Here is a 23,762-nt window from a genome sequence, read left to right on the forward strand (position 1 = left end):
CAGGGTAGGGCTGTTTTGTCTTCAGTTCTCAATCCATTCAGTGCAACATTATACAGCAATCATTTGGAAAGATTAGATTTTCAGTGACTGATAGTAGAAAATGTCTAGCTTATTTTGAGTTTAGAAAAATGGATATAGAACACAAGACTTCATTTTTAAAAACATGGCCTGCCAGTGTGGCTCAGTGAACAGCATTGTCCCATGGGCTGAGAGGTTCAGGTTTGATTCCCAGTCAGAGCACGTGCTCAGGTTTAGAGCTCAATCCCCAGTGAGGGGGCATACAGGAGGTAGCTGATCTGTGTATCTCTCTCACATAGATGTTTATCTCTTTCCCTTCCTCTCTCTCTAAAAAAAAAAAAATCAATGAAAACATTCAAAAAAAGAGAAGAAGAAGAAGATTAGTTATTTGTGTGTTATAGGAAGTAAAAATCTAGTTATCTTCAAGGGGAACAATTCTAGATGTATTTGTTCTTATTTGTTCTTAAATTTTGCTTTATACTCTTTATAATTAGTTTCCAGTAACATATGTGGTTTTTTGTTTGTTTGTTTACTGACATATAGAGAGACAGGAGAGAGAGACATCAATTTGTATTTCACTTGCTGATACATTTATTGGTTGCTTTTTATATGTGCCCTGACTGGAGATCCAACCTGAAACCTTGGTGTATCGGGATGACACTCTAATCAACTGAGCCACCTGGCCAGGGCTGTAACATATGTGTTTTAGAAGTGCTAACAATCATAAAGATATTTTAAACAAATATAAAGTAAAAAAATCTCTTAATGCTAAAACATCCTCCCTTACCTATAGAACCCTCATCAATGCTCTGGCATTAAGTTATAGGCTTTGAGAGTCAAAATGACCAATCCTGAGCTTTTCAGCTACAGTGATACCTCGGTTCTCAAACGCCTCGGATTTCGACCAAATCGGTATTCGACCAGGAGATTCGAGAAACTTTTGTCTTGGAATCCGAACAAATATTTGGAACTCAAACTTCCGAGATGAGCCGAGTTGAGCCGAATGGCGTTCATTCGGCCCAGCGCGCCTTGCTTGCGTCATCAGTGTGAGTGCAGAGAGAGAGTCACGCTTTGTGGAGAGAGTCACGCTTTACACTGAATTTAACCCTTAAACATACTGTACACTTTTATTTCTTGTTGAGACTTATGTTTTTCTACATATTATATACAAATTAGGCCAGTAAATAGGCATTTTCTGGGGCTTGGAACGAATTAATCCAGTTTCCATTTTTTCCTATTGGGTTTCATTGCTTCGGTTCTCGAACAATTTGGTTCTCGACTGTCCTCCTGGAACGAATTATGTTCGAGAACCGAGGTATCACTGTATTATATTTGCTTTGAGATAGTGGGCAAATTTCTTAACCTCTCTGAAATTTGATATTTTTACCTCCAAAGTAGGTATAATAATAACTGTTTAAGAGAAAAGTTTAAGTGAGGGTAGAGCACTTTCCCATAAGGACAAGCTTCCAGTTTGACCTTCTCAAGTGCCACAGGGTCCAGAGTAGGTGCTGGTAACTTCTTCACTCTTCATCAAATCATTCTACCTCTTAAATCGTCCTACCTCACTCATTCCTTAAACTTAGTATAATGCTTACATTAGAGTAAGCATTATTCTCCTTTCAGTCATCTAGTGTCCTCTAGATGGTCATTTCCCATTAATTTTTGTTATTGTTATTAATCCTCACCTGAAGGGAGGGAGGAAGGAAGAGAGAGAGAAGCATTGATGTGAGAGAGACATGTCGATTGATTGCCTCCTGACTGACCCCAATTGGGACTGGGGATTGAACCGGAAACTCTGGTATGTGCTCTTGACCAAGAATCTAACCCAAGAACCTTCAGTCTAAGGGCCAACACTCCAACCACTGAGCAAAACTGGCCAGGACTTAATTTCTTTACTTTAATACTCAAGCCTGCTCTTTTATTAAGCATAGGATGGGGAATAACAGGAATTTTAAGCAGAATGCTAAAGCAGGAGCACTGAGAAGCTGTAAACTTTCACAATTGAGTTGCTTCTTGAAACTAGAATGAAGGGAGTGACTTTTTATCCCCACATCAAAATTATCCTGTAAATTCTTAGGGACACAATGCTTCCTTTCCTGCCTGTCAAGGAATTGAGGGAATCCTTGGCAAAATTTGTTTGTTATAATATCAATAATTTTTTGTATAGTTTGGCAAGGGAGTAAAAAAACAAACAAAAAACAGTACTTTGTGGCCCAGTAGCTCTGTCTATTCCCTCCATTTTTCAGTGTCACCTCCATCTTGGCTGGCTGGAACAAGGTTCAGAGTTCTCTCTTCAGTAGTTGCCAAACCCACTTAGACTTGGTCTGGATGAGTGAAACAATTATCTCCTGGATCAATGCAGCAATGAAGGATAAGTACTGGCTTTTTCTTACCTAAACAGGAGAAAGCTCCTGATCATGTGGCCACAGTGGGCTGCACTTTGGTGGTAGCGGGGTGCAACAGGGGTCACCAGACTATTCTAAACAGAATTGCCTGTGCTTCTCCGATGAAACAAAGAACCCACATACCAACTCAGCATTCGCTTTCAAACAGGCCAACACCAGAAAAGCAAAGAGACTCAAACCTAAGCCATCCCCAGAAGAAAGATACTATTTACCACAAGAATTCCTTGGTTCCCATTGGTACTTAACATTTTCCCATCTGCTGTGACTACTATTTTATATCCTTTACTCTCAGTTCTGTGTCTAGGGCACATGGAAAAGCCCCTGGATAAGTTGGAAGGGGTCCAGGATTGGCAGTGATGTGCGTGTGTGCACAGGGTGCGTGTGTGCCAATCTTCGCCACTTAGCAGGACTGGCTGCCAAGTCTTTGGATCAGCTTCTCACTGAGTGGCCGTAGGACCCAGGCTGTCTCTTCACTCTGAGCTTCTAAGGAGGGCAAGCAGGGCAACAGTTGTTGAAATACATTCCTCTCAAACCCTCGAGTTCAGGAGCAGCAGCACAGTAGACGGTGGTGGCAGCACTTTGTTGCATGGACTTGGTGAAAGGCCTGGCCAAGGTAAACAGCAGTGTGTACCCTGGCCAGTTGCAATGAAGGGAGGAATACATCATGTTTCTTGGATGTACTGTGTTCAACCTGACCCCATGCAGGGAAAGGCAGCGATGAAGCTCATTGGAGTCTAGAATGATGCAGAGTTTGGAACGTTGTAAGCCAGCATGGCCCAGTAAGTCATTTTTAGATGGAGAGAGGGGGCTAGAGTCTAGTTTTCCAGAGGAATCATTAACATCTGTAAACCTATGGGACTCTGAGAAGACCATGAGTCTGGCTGAAGCTGAGTGGCACAAGACATCCTGAAAGAGCTGGACAAGGTAGAAGTGCCCCAGGTGATTCACCTGCAAGGTGGTCTCCAAGCCACCTTTTGTGAGGTTCCAGGGCAGAGCAAAAGCTGCTGCGTTGCACACAAACACATGCAGAAACACATTACTGGCCTTGAACACTTGAGCAAAATGCTGCATGCTACCAAGTAAAGTGAGGTGCAGGGTCATCATGTGTACGCTGGCTTTATGCCATGCTCCCAAAATGCTGACACGGCTTCATTGTCTCTTGTCATATTCCTACAGGCCAGGATCACGCAGGCACCATGAAGGACAAGACAAAAGACAGCGATTTCAAACACTATGCTTGAATTAGGTCCAGTAACTACAACCACTTTGCCAGTGAAATCTGGCCCTGGAGTATTTCCATGGCTGTGGTGCTGGCTCTGTAGGATTATCATCCATAATAAATGACAGTCTCGGGTCGAAATAGGTCTTTTATTTATACGGTCGACAATATACATTTGTCCGTTCCCGTCGGTGCTTGTTTCCAATCCAAAAGGCAAATCTGCTATTCGTTTTCTTTTTCCAGTTTTCGGTTGTTCCAACGAGTCTTCTCTGTGTGGTTGGCATAGTAAAACCCAGCCATCTTTGATGGTTCTCTGCTCCCAACCCAGCAGCAGGTTGTCGTCGCTGTCCGTTTTATCGGGTCCGCGTGGCTCACGGCTGTCATGGCAGCAGGGGCGCTCGCTCACGTGCCCTCTCAGACTCCAGCAGTCGGGTCTCGCGCCCAGGAACGCCCTTCAATCGAGCGCTGAGCTCCCCAAATCGTTAGTTTCTTGAAAATTGTATCTCCTCACTTATTCCCTTTCCAACAATATTCCTGTCATAATTGGATGCATTACAACTTCCGGAAGTCGTGTCTGTAATATTCGCTGGAGGACTCAGGGAAAGTTGACACCGATCCTCAGCAAAGGAATCCATGTTACTACCCAGGAAGTTGGAACTATGGGATTCTCTCCGCTCTGGCATTTTGGGAAGTGTAGTCAAGGAGCTTCCTGTAGTCACACCACTATTTCCTACAGGTGAGCCTATACGTAAACGTTTTCCTTCGGAATTCTGGGAAATGTAGTCCTGACGCCTTGTGTATAGCGTGCACTTCTGCTCAGTAAGGCGGAATCTGGTGAATGCTGGGAAATGTAGTCCAGAAGCCCAGTAAGATCACGGCACTTCCGTTCCTGGAGTGTAAGGTTTTTATAGTATTTTCCGTGGGGTGGTATGTTTGTTCCGCGTCTCCCTGGCTCATCCGAACTTCCTGGATGTATGCTTAAGATCCACAATGACCCGGCGGTCGATTTAAGGGAAAAGAAGCCCTCTGCGTAGGATGCTGGTATTGAAGGGCGAGGACGGCGGTCCTATGCGTTTGGGGAGCTTCTAGCGTCCCGGCGTGGGACGGGCTCGGATCATTTTTATCGCCTGGTTTGAGTTCCCGGGGCTCTCAGCTCGCCCAGTTTGCCTCCCTCCACTTTCTAGGAGTGCTTCTACCTAGTCCCTTTGGGGCGTTAGTTTCCCCGTGCTTCCCATTACTGTTCTTTAAAATAGGGATATTAGGACCTTCCTAATAGAATTGTTTATTAGGGAATTGAAAAAGATGGTAGAAATATAAACATTAAAATAGTTCTTGGTACGTGGTCAGTGGTGATTTCTCCCTAGTGTTAATTTCCAGAGAAGCTGTCATGTCCCCAGGTTAGGGTCAGAGCTCCAGCAGCACTGACCCTGCCTCCTCTTCTCTCCGATCCCCCTGCGTTACGCTGGTTAGTAGGACTTCTGACCACTCCCCGCACACACACACACCCCTCCTTTTTTGGGGGGAAGATAAGAGTTGCTTCCAGATTGCACAGAGGGAGAGGAAGGAAGCTTTAACTTTTTTCGCGGACGTGGGCACAATCAAGGCATTTTATAGCATTCTTTCCCCAGCCTGACTTCTCAAAAAGGACTGCACGGAGGCTACTGACAGCAAAGCTCCACGTGAGTGGGACTTGGCATTTTCCTTTTACAATTATGTTCACATAAATCAGAGAAAGTGTAGGATGTGTAATCCAGCATGAGTATTGATGATAATTTATCCTTAACTGCCAATTTTGATAGTAAGGGTTTTTGTTTTTTATGTTGTTTATTTACTTTTTTATCCTCACCCGAGGACATTTTTCGATATTTTGCTCAGATAGAGTGGGAGGGAGAGAGAGAGAGAGGAACATCAATGTGAAAGGGACACATCGAGTGGTTGCCACCCGCACGACCCAACCAGGGCCGGGGACAAACTGCAACCGAGGTACATGCCCTTAACGGGAACAGAACCCAGTCTCTCTGGACCGCAGGCCGACACTCTAACCGCTGAGCCAAACCGGCCAGGGCGATGGTAAGGGTTTTTATACAAATAAACACATTATGCCACATCATGGCTCTGTGAAGAAATGTTTTTTTCGTATTCTATAAAATTAGATTGAGTCCCAAGGAGCATAAGTTTTCTCCCATAGTCACCCACCTAATAAGAGGCTGAGCTGGGGTTGGAATTTAGGAAGTCCATGTCCAGAGTTTAAGTTCATAATCTCTTGTATATATTCTCCTTAAGCCATAGGAATTAGCTGGAATCAGGCCAGGTAGTTAGTACTTGATTGTGAGAGATCTTAAAATCAAGGCTAATGGGCTTAGACTTTTCTGTGAGTTTTTAAAAACATTGTCAACTATTTTGTTTCACTTATTTCAAAAATATATCTTATTCTTATAGAACCATATCATTATGGAGCGTTCAGAAATTACAGAATATGAGAGAAACATTTGTTATGTTTTCTTGTAATTGATTTTTTAGAGAAAGGGAGAGGGAGAGAGAGAGAAACATTGATGTGAGAAACATTGATCAGCCGCCTCTTGCACGTCCCCTACTGGGTATGGAACCTACAATCCAGGCATGTGCCCTGACCACAATTGAACCTGGACCTCTCAGTCCTAGGGATGTGGCTCAATCCACTGAACCAAACCAGACCAGCATTCTTGATGCTTTTTAAGAGTACAGAGTCAAGTTATTTAGGAGACAGTCCTTCATTTGGGTTTTATTTGGTGTAGTCCATGTTTAGGTTCAGATTTTGCATTGCTGGCAGGGATTCCACAGAAGTGGTAAGGTGTTCTTGTCATTACAACATAACAGGAGCTGAAGGATGTTGGTTTGTCTCTGTGTTAGTGAACTCAACTTTGTACACTGAGCTAAGGTGACTTCTATCAGATTTGTCCATTGTAAAGTTACTGTGTTTTGTTTTGTTTTTCTAAATTAATACAGTTTATGAGAAGATACTTTGATTAGCAGGCATTCTACTGTAAAGACAAGCTTCCCCTTCTCCCCACTTATTTATTTATTTATTCAAATATAAATATTTTATGAGTTTGGACTCAGAATCCATAAATTAGTTTTATTCATTTAAATGAAATGTAGATTAACAAACATTTATTTTTACCAACTTGTGGTATATTATACATATCATAGAATTCACCCATTTCAGGTGTAGCAATCAATGATTTTTAGTAATTTTGCTTAGTGGAGCACAGTTTTGTTTCCCCAGTTGGATTCCTCGTGTCCACTTGCAGTTAACTAACCCCCATTCTCTTTCCAGATACCTAGGCAACCACTAATTTATTTTCTGTCTCCATAAATCTACTTATTCTGGACATTGCATAAAAATGGAATCACACAATATGCAGTCTTTTGTGACTGGTTTATTTCTCTTTCCGTAATGTTTACAAAGTTTATCCATGTTCTACTATAATCAGTACTTCATTTCTTTTCATTTGGGGAATACTATTCCATTGTACAGATATGCCACAATTTGTTTATTCACACACAAGTTAACGTTTCAGTTGTTCCCAGTTTTAGATTATTATGAATAATGCTGCTATAAACATTCACACGCCAATTCACAACAGTTGTGCCTGTAGGTGAGCAGCATCCAGGCCACGCTTTTGTCTTTTTTTTTTTTCCTACCTTTGCAGACATTCCAGGCACAGTTCTACCTTCCTGGGTTCTGTATCACTCAGGACTACGCATCCCCAGGACTAGGAGGAAAAATGACCAAATTCAAGGTGAGTAGGACTTGCCTTTCCTTACTTTTATTTATTTATTTTCCCTCACCCAAGGACATTTTTCCATTTTTGTTCAGATAGAACGGGAGGAGGGTGGGGAGAGAAACATCCACGTGAAAGGGACACATTGAGTGGCTGCCACCCACACGACCAACCAGGGCCGGGGACAAACTGCAACCGAGGTACGTGCCCTTAGCGGGAACCGAACCTGGGTCTCTCTGGACCACAGGCTGATGCTCTAACCACTGAGCCAAACCAGCCAGGGTACCTTTCCTTACTTTTAAAACTCTACCTCATTACCAGCTTGTCACATGTTTTTTTGGGGACAAGTCAAGCAGACTTTGAGGACCTGTTGTGCTCCAGGGTTTTAGTTTACTTTGTACTTTTTTTTTTTTTATCCTCACCCGAGGACACTTTTCCATTTTTTGTTCAGATAGAGCGGGAGGGAGAGAGAGGAAGAGAAAGAGAGAAACATCGATGTGAAAGGGATACATCGAGTGGCTGCCACCCGTTCAACCCCAACCAGGGCTGGGGACAAACTGCAACCGAGGTACAAACTGCAACCAGTTTTCTTAGCGGAAACCGAACCCGGGTCTCTCCGGACCGCAGGCTGATGCTCTAACCGCTGAGCCAAACTAGCCAGGGCATTGTTTTTAGTTTTTGTTTTCTCTTCTTATTTATTTTATGGAGCAGAAAAATTACTAGAAATGAACAATTCTCCCACTTTACTGTTTCTCTGCTGACAAATTAGCTGTTTTCTTTTTTTTTTTTCTTTTTTTTTTATAGAGAGGAAGAGATAGAGGGATAGGAGAGAAACATCTATTAATTTTTCTACTTTTTTATACATTCATTGATTGCTTCTTTTTTTTGTTAATCCCCACCCGAGGATATTTTTCCATTGATTTTTTAGACAGAGTGGAAAGAAGGGAGGTGGGGGGGGGAGAGAAACATCAGTGTGAGAGAGACACATTGATTGGTTGCCAGCTGCATGACCCCAACCAGGCCAGTAATCGAACCAGCAACCCAGGTATGTGCCCTTGACCAGGAATCAAACCTGAGATCCCTTGGTCCACACGCCAGTTCTCTAACCGCTGAGCCGAACTGGCCAAGGATGTTTTTCTAACACTTCCTCATGTGCACTGATAGCTGTATTTGTATTCATGATATATGTACATCTAATTTTAAATTGTGACTTTTTCCCTCTAACTTTATATAATGTTTATTTTTTAGGATTACATCACATTCCCCTTGAATTGACATACCTTTTAATTTTTAACTACTTGATATACCTTTTAATTGTTTACTACTTACCACTCATAGACATTTAGATGGTTTAGGAATTTTATTGTTGTTTTTCTTAATTTATTTTTTAAATATGTTTTTACTGATTTTTTAGAGAGAGAAGAAGGGAGAGAGAAATAGAAACATCAATGTGAGAGAAACAACAATCAGCTACCTCCTGCATGCCCCCTACTGGGGATGGAGCCTGCAACCTGGGCATGTACCCTGACCGGGAATTGAACCAGGACCTCTCAGTCAATGGGACGCCACTCAATTCGCTGAGCCATACTGGCTGGGCTTATTTTTATTTTTCAGTTATAGTTGACATTTAATATCATACTAGTTTCAGCTGTACAACATAGCGGTTAGACATATAACTTACAAAGTGGTCCCCTCATTAAGTGTAGTACCCACCTGGCACCATACACAGTTATTACAATGTGGTTGACTATATGCCATATGCTGTACTTTACATCCCTGTGAGGAATTTTATTATTTTACGCAACAGTGCAGTGACAGGTGTCTTGCATAAATCTTTTTCTCCAAAATCAATTCTGGAAACAATCTGCCAGTTTTTTGTATGTGATAGGAGTCAAGTGGCTGTTTTCTTTCTTTAAAAAAAAGGACAGTCTTTTAAAAAAAAAATTTTTTTTAATTTTATTGATTTGAGAGAGAATGGAAGGGAGAGGGAGAGAGAGAAACGTGGATGTGAGAAACATCAATAGGTTGCCTCCTGCATGCCCTGACCAGGAATCTTTCAGTGCACAGGATGACGCTCAACCAACTGAGCCACACCAGCCAGGGCAAGTTGGCTGTTTTCTAGGTAGAATACCCAAATATCAGCGTGGCACAGCAGACTCTCACCGCTGCTTCACACAAATATTATCGAAGGTTTTCACACAGCAAGAGCTAGATTCCATCTTCCCCCTGCCTGAGTCAGGCCTCTGTGTTTTTTATTTAGTGATCTTTTTGTTTTCTCTTGTGTAGTAACTAGCATGACTAAAGTAATAAAGAGCCTTACTTTAAAATGTCCAGAGATGGCCCTGGCAGGGTAGCTCAGTTGGTTAGAGCGTCATCCTGATAAGCCAAAATTGTGGGTTCAGTTCCTGGACAGGGCACATACAAGAGACAACCAATGAATGCATAAATGAGTGCAACAACAAATCAATGTTTCTCTTTTTCTCTCTTTAAAAATCAGGAAATTTTTTGCCCTGGCCTGTTTGGCTCAGCGGATAGAGCATCGGCCTGCGGTCTGGAGAGACCCGGGTTCGGTTCCCGCTAAGGGCATGTACCTCGGTTGCAGTTTGTCCCCGGCCCTGGTTGGTTGTGTGGGTGGCAGCCACTCGATGTGTCTCTTTCACGTCGATGTTTCTCTCTCTCTCTCTCTCCCTCCCACTCTATCTGTACAAAGAAATGGAAAAATGTTCTCGGGTGAGGAAAAAATAAATAAAAAATAAAAAAATAAAAATCAGGAAATTTTTTTTTTTTTTTTTTTTTTTTTTATCCTCACCCGAGGATATTTTTCCATTTTTTTGTACAGATAGAGTGGGAGGGATAGAGAGGAAGGGAGAGAGAGACAGAAACATCGATGTGAAGGGACACATCAAGTGGCTGCCACCGCACGACCAACCAGGGCCGGGGACAAACTGCAACCGAAGTACATGCCCTTAGCGGGAACCGAACCCGGGTCTCTCCAGACCGCAGGCTGACGCTCTAACCGCTGAGCCAAACCGGCCAGGGCAAAAAATCAGGAAATTTTTTTAAAAAGTAGTGTGGAGAGATGTGCTGTAAACCTTGAGATTACACAGGACAACCCACATAGCGTCCAGGCTTTATGTGTAAGATAGGAAGAAGGCAGATGCTACCAAATATGTTTGGACTAAGTTACTAAATACTCCTGGGGGCAACTGGCAATATTCACCTAAAAGTAAATCACATGGAACCCAGGATATATATTTAGATGTTTAGGGCTCCTGGAGGTTACTTGTAAGTAGACTCAATGAGGGCACAAAATAAAAATATGAGGACTGCCCAGCCAGTGTGGCTCAGTGGTTGAGCGTTGACCCAAGAGGTCACTGATTCAATTCTCGGTCAGGCACATGCCCAGGGTGTGGGCCAAATCCCCAGTGCGGGGCATGTAGCAGGTGGCTGATCGGTGTTCTTTCTCATCAATGTTTCTATTTCTCTTCCTTTCCCTTCCTCTGTCTCTAAAATCAATAAAGGAAAAAATATATATGTGAAGACTGTTGTCACTGCCGCACTTCTGCTGAGGGTGAGGAGAATCAGTGTGTGGCTTTGGGGGAGGAGAAGGGTTAGGAGGTAAACACATTGACTTAAGTCGCTCAAAATCTGAAACCATTTCCTGCCTCTCCTCTCTCCCTTCTCAGTGCTGTCCCTTTTCAAGTGGTGGCTGATTATACGATTGAGGTTACCATGTGTTTGGTGTTGTAGGAGGAATTGACCTTTAAGGACGTGGCTGTGGTCTTTACCAAGGAGGAGTTGGGGCTGCTGGACTCTGTCCAGAGGAAGCTGTACGGAGACGTGATGCTGGAGAACTTGCAGAACCTGGTCTCAGTGGGTGAGGACAGGGGCCCTCTGTAACTGAATGTCAGCTCCCAGGATTTGCCTGTGTCCTCAGGCATTCAAGGCTTTGTGGGTCTTGAAATGGTTGCCTGCATCCCTTTGTCGACCACTTTTGTACCAAAACTTTTTTCTTATTTATTGATTTTATTTATTTATTTTATTATTATTTTTTAATCCTCACCCAAGGACATTTTTGCATTTATCTTCAGAAAGAGCAGGAGGGAGAGAGGGGGGAAGAGAGAGAGAGAGAAACATGGATGGGAGAGAGACACATTGAGTGGTTGCCATCCACACGACTCCAACGGGGCCAGGGACAAACTGCAACCGAGGCATGTGCCCTTAGCGCGAACCGAACCCCAGACTCTCTGGTCTGCAGGCTGATGCTCTAACCACTGAGAAAACTGACCAGTGTTCTTTATTGATTTTAGAGAGAGTAAGGGAGAGGGAGAGAAAGATAGAAACATCAATGAGAGAGAACATCAATTGGCCACCTCCTGCACACCTCTCACTGGGGATTGGGCCCACAGCCCAGGCATGTGCCCTGACTGGGAATCAAACCAGCGACCTCTTGGTGCATGGGTTGACGCTCAACCACTGAGCCACACTAGCAAGGCTCTCACATGATGTTTCTATCTATCTCTTCCTCTACCTCCTCTCTGTGAAACCAATAAAAACTTTTTTTTTTAAGTACATACTCACCAAGTAATATTTTTCCAAGCTTCCACTCTTGGAACTTATATTTACATTTGAATAATTTATTTAATTAAGGACTGGGTAACTTCTAAAACAAAATTTTTCAGGTTTTTTTTTTTCATTATGAGCCATAGTAAATGACACATCTTTCACTGTAACCAGAACAAATGTTTCACATGTTATGGAATTATATATGTGACTTTCATAGACATTTCATATATTGACTCCTTTCCTGTTAGTGATGATGCCTTGATACTTTCTATCCTTTTTTGTTCTGTTTTTTTTTCCTGAATGCCTATACCAGGCTTTTAAATTTATTTCACAGCTCACTAGAGGGCTTTTCAGTTTGAAAACTGTTGTAATAGGCTTTATCTACAGCCAAAGTTTTTCCAAATTCTTTTTTCAGAGACAATCCAAAAGCTTCAGAAGGAACCAGCAATAGGCTCTCTTGCTTTCTTTTCACTCCAAGGAATTTTTCCACCTTAAGTTTTCTTATTAGCATCATGCTTGGTGTAATTACCCCTTTGTCTTTTGATTTTATCAAAAGTGATCCTTCTCTCCGGCCGGTGTGGCTCAGTGGTTGAGCGTTGACTCATGCACCAAGAGGTCGCCAGTTCAATTCCCGGTCAGGGCACGTGCCCAGGTTGTGGGCCCAATCCCCAGTGAGGGGCATGTAGGAGGTAGCCAATTGATGTTTCTATCTCTCTCTCCCTCTCCTTTCTTCTCTCTCTAAAACCAACAAAAGGGGGGGGGGGTGATCCTTCTGTGGAGGAAAGGCAAAGTGCCATGGGTCCAACTACCCTCCATGGACATCCTTAGGAGGACCTTGGAGAACCTGATGCCTCCTGTGGCAATGATGTTTGTGGACTGGGTGATTTGGAAGAGGCAGGTGAACAAGCTAGATGTATGTAGTTAAGTCTTCGGTCCTTCTTAGTAACAGAGGCAAGACCATATTCTTTTCCTATGGCTTCTGAGAGTCACTGTTCACCTGCATCTGGGAAGGAGAGGGAAGAGGGAGTGGTATTGCTTTTAATTTTTAGAACAATCATTACTGTATCAGTATGCAAAGGACATGCTCCAATGGGCAGTGTAGAAGTGCACAAGACTGTCTACCTATCTTGTACATTATAGGCATGGTCTAACACTTTCTTGTATTTTCTTCTAATGATAAATTGTGAGAGAACAGCAGAAATCATAGTGAAAAATTTTTGGTGGAGTTCATTTATTTATTCAACATACATCTGCTGCATACTTACCATGCTCCAGGCACGGTTCTGAGTAGTGGTTATAAAGCTGGAAAGTGTGATGTGTTTGGTGTACACTGTGTAAAATGCATCCCTCTCTGATTCTGCGTTGTGATGAGAAAGATATTAAACAACAATTGACAGTGTGTCACGTGGTAAAAAGTGCTGTGTAGAACATCAACAAGGAGTGTGGAAGTTGCCAGAAATGAATGGAGGGAGGGCAAAATTTATTATTTTATACCATTTTGGCCATTCTAAAGAGGCCTTGTTAGTGGGCTGACATTGAGTAGAGACCTAAAAGACATGAGCCATCCATGTGTCCATTGGGAAGAGGTCTCAGCAGGAACTAACTCTTGTCCTGGGTTGGCTTTCTGAGTTTACGTTGTGACCTCACCTTTTCTTTCTCCCAGATTCTGTCTCCATTGTAAAAGATTACCTTCTACTTTTTCACTCTTTTTTCTAGAGATCTGAATGACTGTCAGGTTATAGAATAATGTTTGTTATCTGTTTAACTTCATTTTCTGTTGGTCCTCATGAAGGAAACTTACAAGTAGCAGCTAACATTTCACTATCTGCTTTATACTGTGCTTTAGTCAGTATGTAATTAGATATTTACTCCCAAACTGCAAGTCATTCTAACCATTCCAGTCACTTCAACATTGAAGTAACTTTCCAATAAAATGACCCATGGTGGAGTTATAAAGAGGTTCTTTATCATATGTCTACTGGAGCAAAAGAGGAGGCTTTTAATTGACTATTCCTACAGGGAGGGGAGTGAATTTTTCCTCTGTAAAAATTTTTTCAGAGATCCTTTTTTTTTTTTTAGTTTATTTTTTAGAAGAGTTTTAGGTTCACAGCCAAATTGAGAGGAAGGTACAAGATATCCCATCTATCCCCTGCCTTTATACACTCACAGACTCTTACATTGTCAACATCCCCCATGAAATACAATTGATGACTCTCTGTTGACACATCGTTATCACCCAGAGTCTATACTTCATGTTAGAGTTCACTCTTGGTGTTATACATTTTGTGGATTTAGACAAATGTATAATGACATATATCCACCATTGTAATATCACATGGAGTATTTTCACTGCCCTAAAAATATTCTGTGCTCCACTTACTTATCCCTCCCTCCCTCAAACCCCTGTCAGCCACCGAAATTATTATTATTTTTTATCCTCACCCGAGGACATTTTCCATTTTTTGTTCAAGTAAAGTGGGAGGGAGAGAGAGGAACAGAGAGAGAGAGAGAAACATCGACGTGAAAGGGACACATCGAGCAGTCGCCACCCACACAACCCAACCAGGGCCGAGCACAAACTGCAACCAAGGTACGTGCCCTTAGCAGGAACCAAACCCAGGTCTCTCTGGACCGCAGGCCATCACTCTAACCGCTGAGCCAAACTGGCCAGGGCAGCTACTGAAATTTTTATTGTCTCCATACTTTTGCCTTTTCCAGAATATTTTATAGTTGGAACTATACAATATGTTGTCTTCAGATTAGCTTCTTTCATTTAGCAATATGCATTTACCTTTCCTCCATATCTCTTCATGGTTTCATAGATCATTTCTTTTTTAGCACTGAATAATATTCCATTGTATGGATATACCACAGTTTATTTATCTATTCACCTACTGAAGAACATCTTGGTTGCTTCTGAGTTTTCTTGTTATGAATAAAGCTGCTGTAAATGTCCATGTATAGGTTTTTGTGTGGACTTAAGTTTTCATTTCTTTTTAGTAAATACCAAAAAGTTCAGTGTTGTATGATATGGTTTTGTAAGAAACCACCAAACTGTCTTCCAGAGTGGCTGAACCATTTGGCATTCTCACCAGCAACGAATAAGAGTTTCTATTGCTCCACATCCTCACCAGCATTTGGTGTTGTCAGTGTATTGGATTTAGGTGTCTGGTAGTGTCTTGTTGTTTGAATTTACATTTCCCTGATGACATAAAATGTGGAGTATCTTTTTTTTTTTTTTATCCTCACTCGAGGACATTTTTCCATTTTTTGTTCAGGTAGAGTGGGAGGGAGAGAGAGGAACAGAGAGAGAGAGAGAGAAACATCGATGTGAAAGGGACACATCGAGTGGCTGCCACCTGCACAACCAACCAGGGCCGGGGACAAACTGCAACCGAGGTACGTGCCCTTAGCGGGAACCGAACCCTGGTCTCTCCGGACCGCAGGCCAATGCTCCAACCGCTGAGCAAACCAGCCAGGGCTGGAGTATCTTTTTATATGCTAAATTTCTATCTGTATATCTTCTTAGGTTCTTAGGTAAGGCGTATGCTAAAGCTTTTGGCCCATTTGTTTTTTGTTTTCTTTTTTGTTTGTTAATCCTTACTTGAGGATATTTTTCCATTGATTTTCAGAAAGAGTAGAAGGGAGGGAGAGAGGATGGCACGGGGAGAGAGAGAGAGAGAGAGAGAAAGAGACAGAAACATTCATGTGAGCGAGACTCATTAACTGGTTGCCTCCCACACAACCCTGATCAGGGCCAGGGATCAAACCTGAAACCCTTTGGTCTGCAGGTCAACACACTAATCTCTGAGCCAAACCAGCCAGGGCTGTTCTTTTTCTTATTATTGAGTTTTAAGGGAAGTACTTTTTAACTAATTGAAACAATTATTGAAAAAATAATCTCCAGATATTTAGATAACTTTGTACAAATATAGTAACTTTGGAATACCAACAAGGGTAAATCTATTAGAAAACATATTTCTAAATTGAAATTACTGGCAATGGTCAAAAGATTGTAAGAGTTGCCTTCTCCTTTAACATCTGTCAACACAGAAAAATAAGATTAGATGTACATGTTGTGCAGAATTTCCAGAAATACTTTGAATATGTATGAATATGTAAATATAAATTCTTCAAGATATTGGATATTAAATTATATTACATGAACCTAAAATTCAACGTATTTGGTTGTTATTGCTTTTCCTTAAAGTTCTAGTTGATTTGTATTTTATTTATATAACTGTTATATCTACATAATTTATTAACATAATTTACTATCCAAGATTCTACACTAACTTTGTTATTAAGTAGAAATGGCCATAGGTTAACAGTTTGAATCATGTTACCAAAATTTTAAATTAAATCTTTGGCATCTAGCTTACACCTCACATAGGAGACTTGGTGTGTACTAATAGGTTTCATTATGCTTAATGAACAGGAGTCAACTAGACCACTTCTTGGTGTCCGTAGATATGCAAACCAAAGTACATGATACCCAGTGGAAAAGACAAATTGAATATTCCCTAGATTCAATGAAGTCTCAGGCTCTCTCTCAGATGTGCAATTGTGAAAACACTGAACAAAGCCTTCAGTTATTCACTTCTCTGCATTCTCTGTCTTTACAGGAGGAAAGATCCAAAGTGAGATAGAAATTGTTCCAGAGGCAGAACCACATGAAGAGCTTTCCTGCTGGCACATCTGGCAACAAATTGCAAGTGAATTAACTAGACATCAAGACTCCTTGATAAAAAGTTCTAAAGTCCCCAAACAGGGTGATTCACCAGGCCAGGTTGGGGCAGGTCTGTCTATAACTCACGCAGACCAGTGTAATGAATGTAAAAAATCTTTCACTTTTGATCTTCATCAACAAATACACTCAGGAGAGAAATCTCACACATGTGGTGAGTGTGGAAAAAGCTTCTGTTACAGCTTAGCACTCCGTATTCATCAGAGAGTTCACTTGGGTGAGAAACGCTATAAGTGTGATGATTGTGGTAAGGAATTCAGTCAGAGTTCACATCTGCAAACTCATCAGAAAGTCCACACTGTAGAGAAACCATTCAAATGTGAGCAGTGTGGGAAAGGCTTCAGTCGTAGATCAACACTTACTGTTCATTATAAGTTACACACGGGAGAGAAACCTTATAATTGTGACAAATGTGGAAGAGCCTTCATTCACGCTTCACATCTTCAGGAACACCAGAGAATCCACACTGGGGAGAAACCATTCAAATGTGATATATGTGGGAAGAACTTCCGTCGTAGATCAGCACTTAATAGCCATTGTATGGTCCACACAGGAGAGAAACCATACAAATGTGAAGACTGTGGGAAGTGTTTCACTTGTAGTTCAAATCTTCATATCCATCAGAGGGTCCACACAGGAGAGAAACCATATAAATGTGAGGAATGTGGTAAGTGCTTCATTCAGCCTTCACAATTTCAGGCCCATCGGAGAATCCACACTGGAGAGAAACCGTATGTTTGTAAAGAGTGTGGTAAGGGCTTCATTTACAGTTCAAGTTTTCAAGCCCATCAGGGAGTTCACACAGGAGCTAAACCATACAAATGTGAGGAGTGCGGAAAAAGCTTTAGGATGAAAATCCATTATCAAGTTCATCTGGTGGTCCACACAGGTGAGAAACCCTATAAATGTGAGATATGTGGGAAGGGGTTCCGTCAGAGTTCATATCTTAAAATCCATCAGAAGGCCCACTGTGTAGAGAAACCTCTTAAGTGTGACGAGTGTGGGCAGGGCTTCACTCAGAGTTCACGACTTCAGATTCATCAGCTTATTCATACTGGGGAGAAACCATACAAATGCGAAGAATGTGGAAAAGGATTTAGTCGTAGAGCAGATCTTAAAATTCACTGTAGAATCCACACAGGAGAGAAACCATATAATTGTGAGGAATGTGGGAAGGTCTTCAGTCAGGCCTCACATCTCCTGACCCATCTGAGAGTCCACAGTGGAGAAAAACCATTCAAATGTGATGAGTGTGGGAAGAGCTTTGGTCGGAGTTCACATCTTCAAGCCCATCAAAAAGTCCACACTGGAGAAAAGCCATACAAATGTGAGGAGTGTGGGAAGGGCTTCAAGTGGAGCTTGAACCTTGACATGCATCAGAGGGTCCACACAGGGGAGAAACCGTATAAGTGTGGGGAGTGTGGGAAGCACTTCAGTCAGGCCTCGAGTCTTCAACTTCATCAGAGTGTCCACACTGGAGAGAAACCATACAAATGTGATGCATGTGGCAAAGTCTTCAGTCGGTCTTCACAACTTCAGTATCATGGGCGAGTTCACACAGGGGAGAAACCTTATAACTGTGACATATGTGGTAAGAGCTTCAGTTGGAGATCAAATCTTGTAAGTCATCACAAAATTCATGCTGGTGATACATTGTATAGAGGTGACAAGAGTGGTAGGAATATCAAAGACTTGTCAGAAGAAAGAAGTTCTACAAAATGATGTTTTTTAAAAACTCATGGGCAATTTGAATTCTTACCAAGTTTCATAGGAGAAAAAATAGTTGTTTTAGTTTAGTCAGTGTTTAAGCAATACTGAACACATCTCAATTTTCAGCAGGCCATGCATGCAGTGGAGAACTCTTGTTAAGTGGTGCAGTAAGAACTTCATTTAGAACTTTGACATTTATTAGTTGTCACTTAGGAGATGGTACTTAGAAAGGAAAAGAGTTTGGTCTGACCTTTAACAAAAGGCCATGTCAGAATTGCTGCTCACTAGAATGTAAGCTCCATGAGGGCAGGGACTTGGCTGTTATGTCTGCACAACCTTTACATTGACTCACTCTTGTAGATGTGCTTAGTACTTGTATGTTAGAGAAACCAAAAGGAGAAAATATACAACATATGAAATCACATCCAAAGGAGGAAACCTACCAAATAAAATTAAGTTAGGGAAATGAACATTAGTTGAAATACAGAAAACCAAGTAGTATTCCAATTCACAACATTAATATGGTAACTGCCTTATTGCAGCTGTCTTCTGTCTTTGCCACAGTCTCTGTTCTGAAGTTGATTCTTACTATTTGGGGCCCTCTTTAGTTTTCCAAGCATTGTGTACAGTGTAATTAAACTATCTTTTGTGGTTTTTCTGATAGAAAAAAATTTTGTTTAACTTTGTAAGAAGTTAAAAAGCATGTTACACAATTTATTTTTATCTATTAATGTTAAGACAAGGATTCACCCTCGACACTTTGAAAATGTCACAAGTAGTTACCAGTGTCATTATTTTTTAACTTTGAATTTAATTATTGATTTATAATTTTGTGCATTTGCAGCCTCACTTTGAAATGTTTGATGACTGTTATAGCATTTCTTTTATCAAAACTTCTCAAGAATATGCTGTATTCTTCCCCCACACCCATGATACGAATACTCTACCCCCAAAATTGTGGGAATTTGATAATTTTATCAAATGTATTATTGAGGCAAAACTAATGTTTATATGCTTTTTCCTGTTGGTAGCAGTAAAGCATGGTTTGGGGAAAGGAGTATATATCAGAATATAGGTTTGACCTGGAAATCATATAATGGAAGTTATGCTTATGAGATTAAAATTCCAAGAAAATGAGCACCACACTGATGACATTACTGAACTGTTTAAAATGGAAATCAGCATACAGTTGTAGATGAGTTTGAATTTTTATATATTGTGATATTAACCTGAAGCCATTAAAATTATGGCAGATAGCCCTGGCCAGTTTGGCTCAGCGATTGAGTGTTGGCCTGTGGACCAGAGAGTCCCTGGTTTGGTTCCCACTAGGGGCACGTACCACACACACACACACAAAAAGTATGGCAGATATCTGTTAGGACAAGAGAAATACATAATATGGGTTTTGAGTGATCATTGATTGTACCCTTCATAGTATAATCAAACATTGATCTTTGAATGTTTGTATGTGTGTTTCCATGTGTATGTGTATATGTGAATGTTTCTGAATGAGACTAGCATTTGAGTCAGCCAACTCAGTAATGTAGATTGCTCTCCCCAATGTGGGTGGGCATCATCCAATGGGTTGAAGACCTGAATAGAATAAAAAGAGGGAGGATAATTTGCCCCTTTTCATTACCTGCCTCCCTGTTTCAGTCAGGCCATATCTTCAGCTCTGGGACTGGATTTTAAACCATTTGCTCTCCTGGTTCCCAGGCCTTGGGACTTGATCTAAATAACACCACCAGCTAGCCTGGATCTTCAGTGTGCAGACAGCAGACCATGAGTTTTCCCAACCTTCAGACTTATGTGAGCCAGTTCCTATGACAACTGCATGCATATATATCTGAGATACTTGCTCACCAGGCTTCCCTTTGGGAACTGGTGCTGGCCACCAGTTTTTAGAACATCTTGCAGTTTCTTGAAACATTTGTTCAACCACACATATTGGGTAGAAGTCAAAGACAAACCCTAGATAAACAGGGATGGGGCAGCCCTTCTGGACAGCACTGCTGATGGAGACCAATCACAGGCATCAGAGGGAGATTTCTAAATCTGAGGAAGGAACTACAAATTGTGGGGGCTGTTGATGCACAGGACCAAAAGCAGGAGCCCCACTTGAACCTAAGGGTACTACCCATCTCTCATTGCTAATACAATCCCATCATCTTGCGAAGTTCACCACAGCTATCCTTGTTCACTTGTTTGGGAACCCTAGTCTTAGTGTCTCCATTCCAGGATGGAGGCTGCTAAGGTGGCATGAACATCTTAGTGATATTGACCACCATTTTCCAAAAAGATTGGGTTTAAGTCACAGTGATTACACTGCTAAGTATATTCCCAAGAGAACTGAAATCACATCCACTCAAAAACTTACGCAAAAGTGTTCATAGCAGCAATATTCACAATAGGCAAAAAGTGGAAACAATCCTCTGTTCATCAACTGATAAATGGTTAAACAAAATGTAGTATATCCATACAATGCAATATTTTTCAGCAATATGAAGCAATGAAGTGCTGATTCATTCTACAACATGGATGAACCCTGAAGACATGCCAAGTAAAAGAAGCCAGACACAAGAGATGTGTGGTATGACTACATTTATATGAAATGTGCAGAATAGGAAATCCACAGAGAAAGTAAATAAATGCTTTTTCTAGATCCTGGGGGTGGGGGATGGAATTGGGGATGAGGAGTAACTGCTAATGTGTATGTGGTAGTGGAGGGGGGACATTCCTTAGGGGCAGATGAAAGTATTCTAGGATTGGATAGTGGTCATCATTGCACAATATTGTGAATGTTTTCAAACGTGGAGAAATAAAGTGATACTCCCCATAAGTGTTAAAATGTAGCTGTATTAGCCCTGGCCGGTTTGGCTCAGCGGTTAGAGCGTTGGCCTGCGGTCCGGAGAGACCCGGGTTCGGTTCCCGCTAAGGGCATGTACCTCGGTTGCAGTTTGTCCCCGGCCCTGGTTGGTTGTGCGGGTAGCAGCCACTCGATGTGTCCCTTCACGTCGATGTTTCTCTCTCTCTCTCCCTCTCCCTTCCTCTCTCTCCCTCCCACTCTATCTGTACAAAAAATGGAAAAATATCCTCGGGTGAGGATTAAAAAAAAAAAAAAAAATGTAGCTGTATTAGATCAGTCAAAGTTCTCCCAAGGAAAAAAAATCAGTTACTATACACTAGCAGAACTTGGGATGATGAGTCATCCAAATGGAGGAGAGGACATGGTTACACAAAAATCTTCATATGCAACTCTTAGTAATGTCGACTGCTGTAGCCTTTCTGAAGGTCAGCAACACTAACATTAAATTTAAGTACACATGCCCTGGCCAGTTTGGCTCAGTGGTGGAGCATTGGCCTGCGGACCAATGAGTCATGGGTTCAATTCCAGTTAAGGGCACATACCTCAGTTGCGGTTCATCCCCAGCCCTGGTTGGGGTTGTACGGGAGGCAACCAGTTGAGGTGTCTCTCTCATATCGATGTTTCTCTCTCCGTCTTTCTTCTCTCCCACTCTATCTGAAGATAAATAGAAAAATATCCTCAAGTGAGGATTAAAAAGAAAATTAAGTACGCACATGCGCTATGAGATAATTTAATCCTCGGGTATATATTCCAGAGAATTCTCACACTATTTATTGCAAAGGGTTCCAAATTCCCACATAGGTCTGTAAGCAGACACATGACAGTGCTCATTTCATTGTAATTGGAAAAGGCAATAGAAAGAGGTAAAATGTTATGGGTGCAGAAAATGAAGTTCTATGAACTTCCATCTACTTTCTTTGGTTTTGCTATTCGTTTGGTAACTTCTTGGGATGAATATTTTTCTGAATCAGTTTTCAGCTTTCCTTCTATTTTAACATTTATGCACTTAAGGCTCAACATTTTACTCTGTATAAGTTAAAGTCTTCGGTTCCAATTGCAAGTTTGAACATTTTTTTTTTTTACAACATGAATGCCTTTGCTTCTGGCAAAAGACACATGGTTTGCTTATGAAAATAATAGCTGCCATTTGTCAATGTCTCCCACATGCAAAACACTGTGTTTTAATACTTGACATTGTCTCTAATCCTTCTAACAACTTATACAGGTAGTCCTAATAGCCTTGCTTTACAAATAAAGAAACTGAGACTCAGAGTTGTTAAGTTCATGCAAGGTCACACAGTCTACAGTGGCAGAGTGAGAACCTGAATCCATGAATTCTTGAATCCAGAGCTCAGGTGGGCTCTCCCTGTGCCCCTCTCATTGCCACTCCACTCACTCCCTTACTGGGTCAGTGTCTAAATGGTCGTCACAGTGTAGACCATACTCCCTCTCACCAAAGACTGCCATGCCATGGTTGAGAGCAAGCTTTTTGTTTAGAGAAAGGTGTGTGTGTGTGTTTTAGGGATTTACTGCTCGATTGGATTTCCTGCAATAATACATGGGGGGAATTTTGGGTATTGGATTGTTTTTTCAAGGTTGAGAATCACTGTAATGACATATGATATACAGGTCCTTTTCTTTCTTCTTTTTCACAAATGTTGGATTTGGGGGAGCAGGGTACAATCACATCTTCTTTAATTCTCTTTCCCCAAATTGGTTCTTTCTCCTACTTTTTGTTTCTGTGAATTGATTTTCATAAATGAAAAGAAATACTGTTCTCGTTCACACAGATTATATGGTTACAGATTATACGGTTATATTTTCCCAAGTTTCTAGGCTCATAGTGGATTGGTTTCATCCATCTTCCATGACATTCCAACTTGACTACTTCCCTTTACCATTTGCTCTTGCGGAGCAAGACTCCTGGGGCATTTTATTCTTCTCAGAGCCTCAGTTTACTTATCTGGCTATAATGAAGATATCAGCAGGGCTGCCTTCCTTCTGGAGAGAAGTTCGCTTCTTGCTTTTACCAACTTCTAGAAGCTGTTCTCATTCTTTGGCTCGTGGCTGTCTTACAGCAATGGCATTACTCTGACTCCACTTTATGGCATCACACTTGCTTCTCTCATGTGTGATATTTTTATACTAGTTTTACTTATTTTCAAATGCATATGTTGGGTCCCTGAGCTGCGATCTCTTTTCCTCCCATTCAGGTGTCCTAGTTTTGGACTCTTGTCTCTTCTCTCTTTCCCATATAGAATCACTTTTATTACATTGCCTGATTAGCATTCATTCATTACATGATTGACTAGTTCTGATCCACACATTAAGATAACTGTTTCATGCTACAGGTGTATTGTGAGGAATCACTACACTACAGCCTACAGTGCTTACTTTTTTTTAACCCTCTGACCCCCTTCACCTGTTGAATCTTTCTCCTCTTGGTTCTGTCAGTTTTCACTTTATT

The 23,762-nt window shown here is 41.5% G+C and overlaps 1 protein-coding gene and 1 pseudogene across 2 annotated transcripts; one reads left to right on the forward strand and one right to left on the reverse strand.

Annotated features, from left to right (window-relative positions):
* Positions 1-2,823: 2,823 nt before the first annotated feature.
* LOC118638930 lies at positions 2,824-4,277 on the reverse strand (annotated as a pseudogene).
* Positions 4,278-4,549: 272 nt separating this feature from the next.
* LOC118639011 (zinc finger protein 234-like) lies at positions 4,550-19,132 on the forward strand. 2 transcript variants are annotated; one of them, XM_036275171.1, is made up of 4 exons: positions 4,550-5,321; positions 7,335-7,424; positions 11,157-11,283; positions 16,598-19,132. In XM_036275171.1, exons 2-4 carry the CDS (start codon positions 7,410-7,412, stop codon positions 18,439-18,441), a joined length of 1,986 nt encoding a protein of 661 aa, XP_036131064.1. In that variant the 5' UTR covers positions 4,550-5,321; positions 7,335-7,409; the 3' UTR covers positions 18,442-19,132. The 2 variants fall into 2 exon arrangements, with proteins under 2 accessions (XP_036131064.1, XP_036131063.1); XM_036275170.1 differs by having other exon boundaries at positions 4,550-4,683.
* Positions 19,133-23,762: the final 4,630 nt, after the last annotated feature.

Source organism: Molossus molossus, unplaced genomic scaffold, assembly GCF_014108415.1.
Source record: "Molossus molossus isolate mMolMol1 unplaced genomic scaffold, mMolMol1.p scaffold_m16_p_21, whole genome shotgun sequence".
NCBI classification, from domain to species: Eukaryota; Metazoa; Chordata; class Mammalia; order Chiroptera; family Molossidae; genus Molossus; species Molossus molossus.

Coding starts and splice junctions, on each gene's coding strand:
- LOC118639011 (XM_036275170.1), top strand. Junction 7,425..11,156: donor GAAAAATGACCAAATTCAAG/GTGAGTAGGACT, acceptor TTGGTGTTGTAG/GAGGAATTGACCTTTAAGGA. Junction 11,284..16,597: donor GCAGAACCTGGTCTCAGTGG/GTGAGGACAGGG, acceptor CTGTCTTTACAG/GAGGAAAGATCCAAAGTGAG.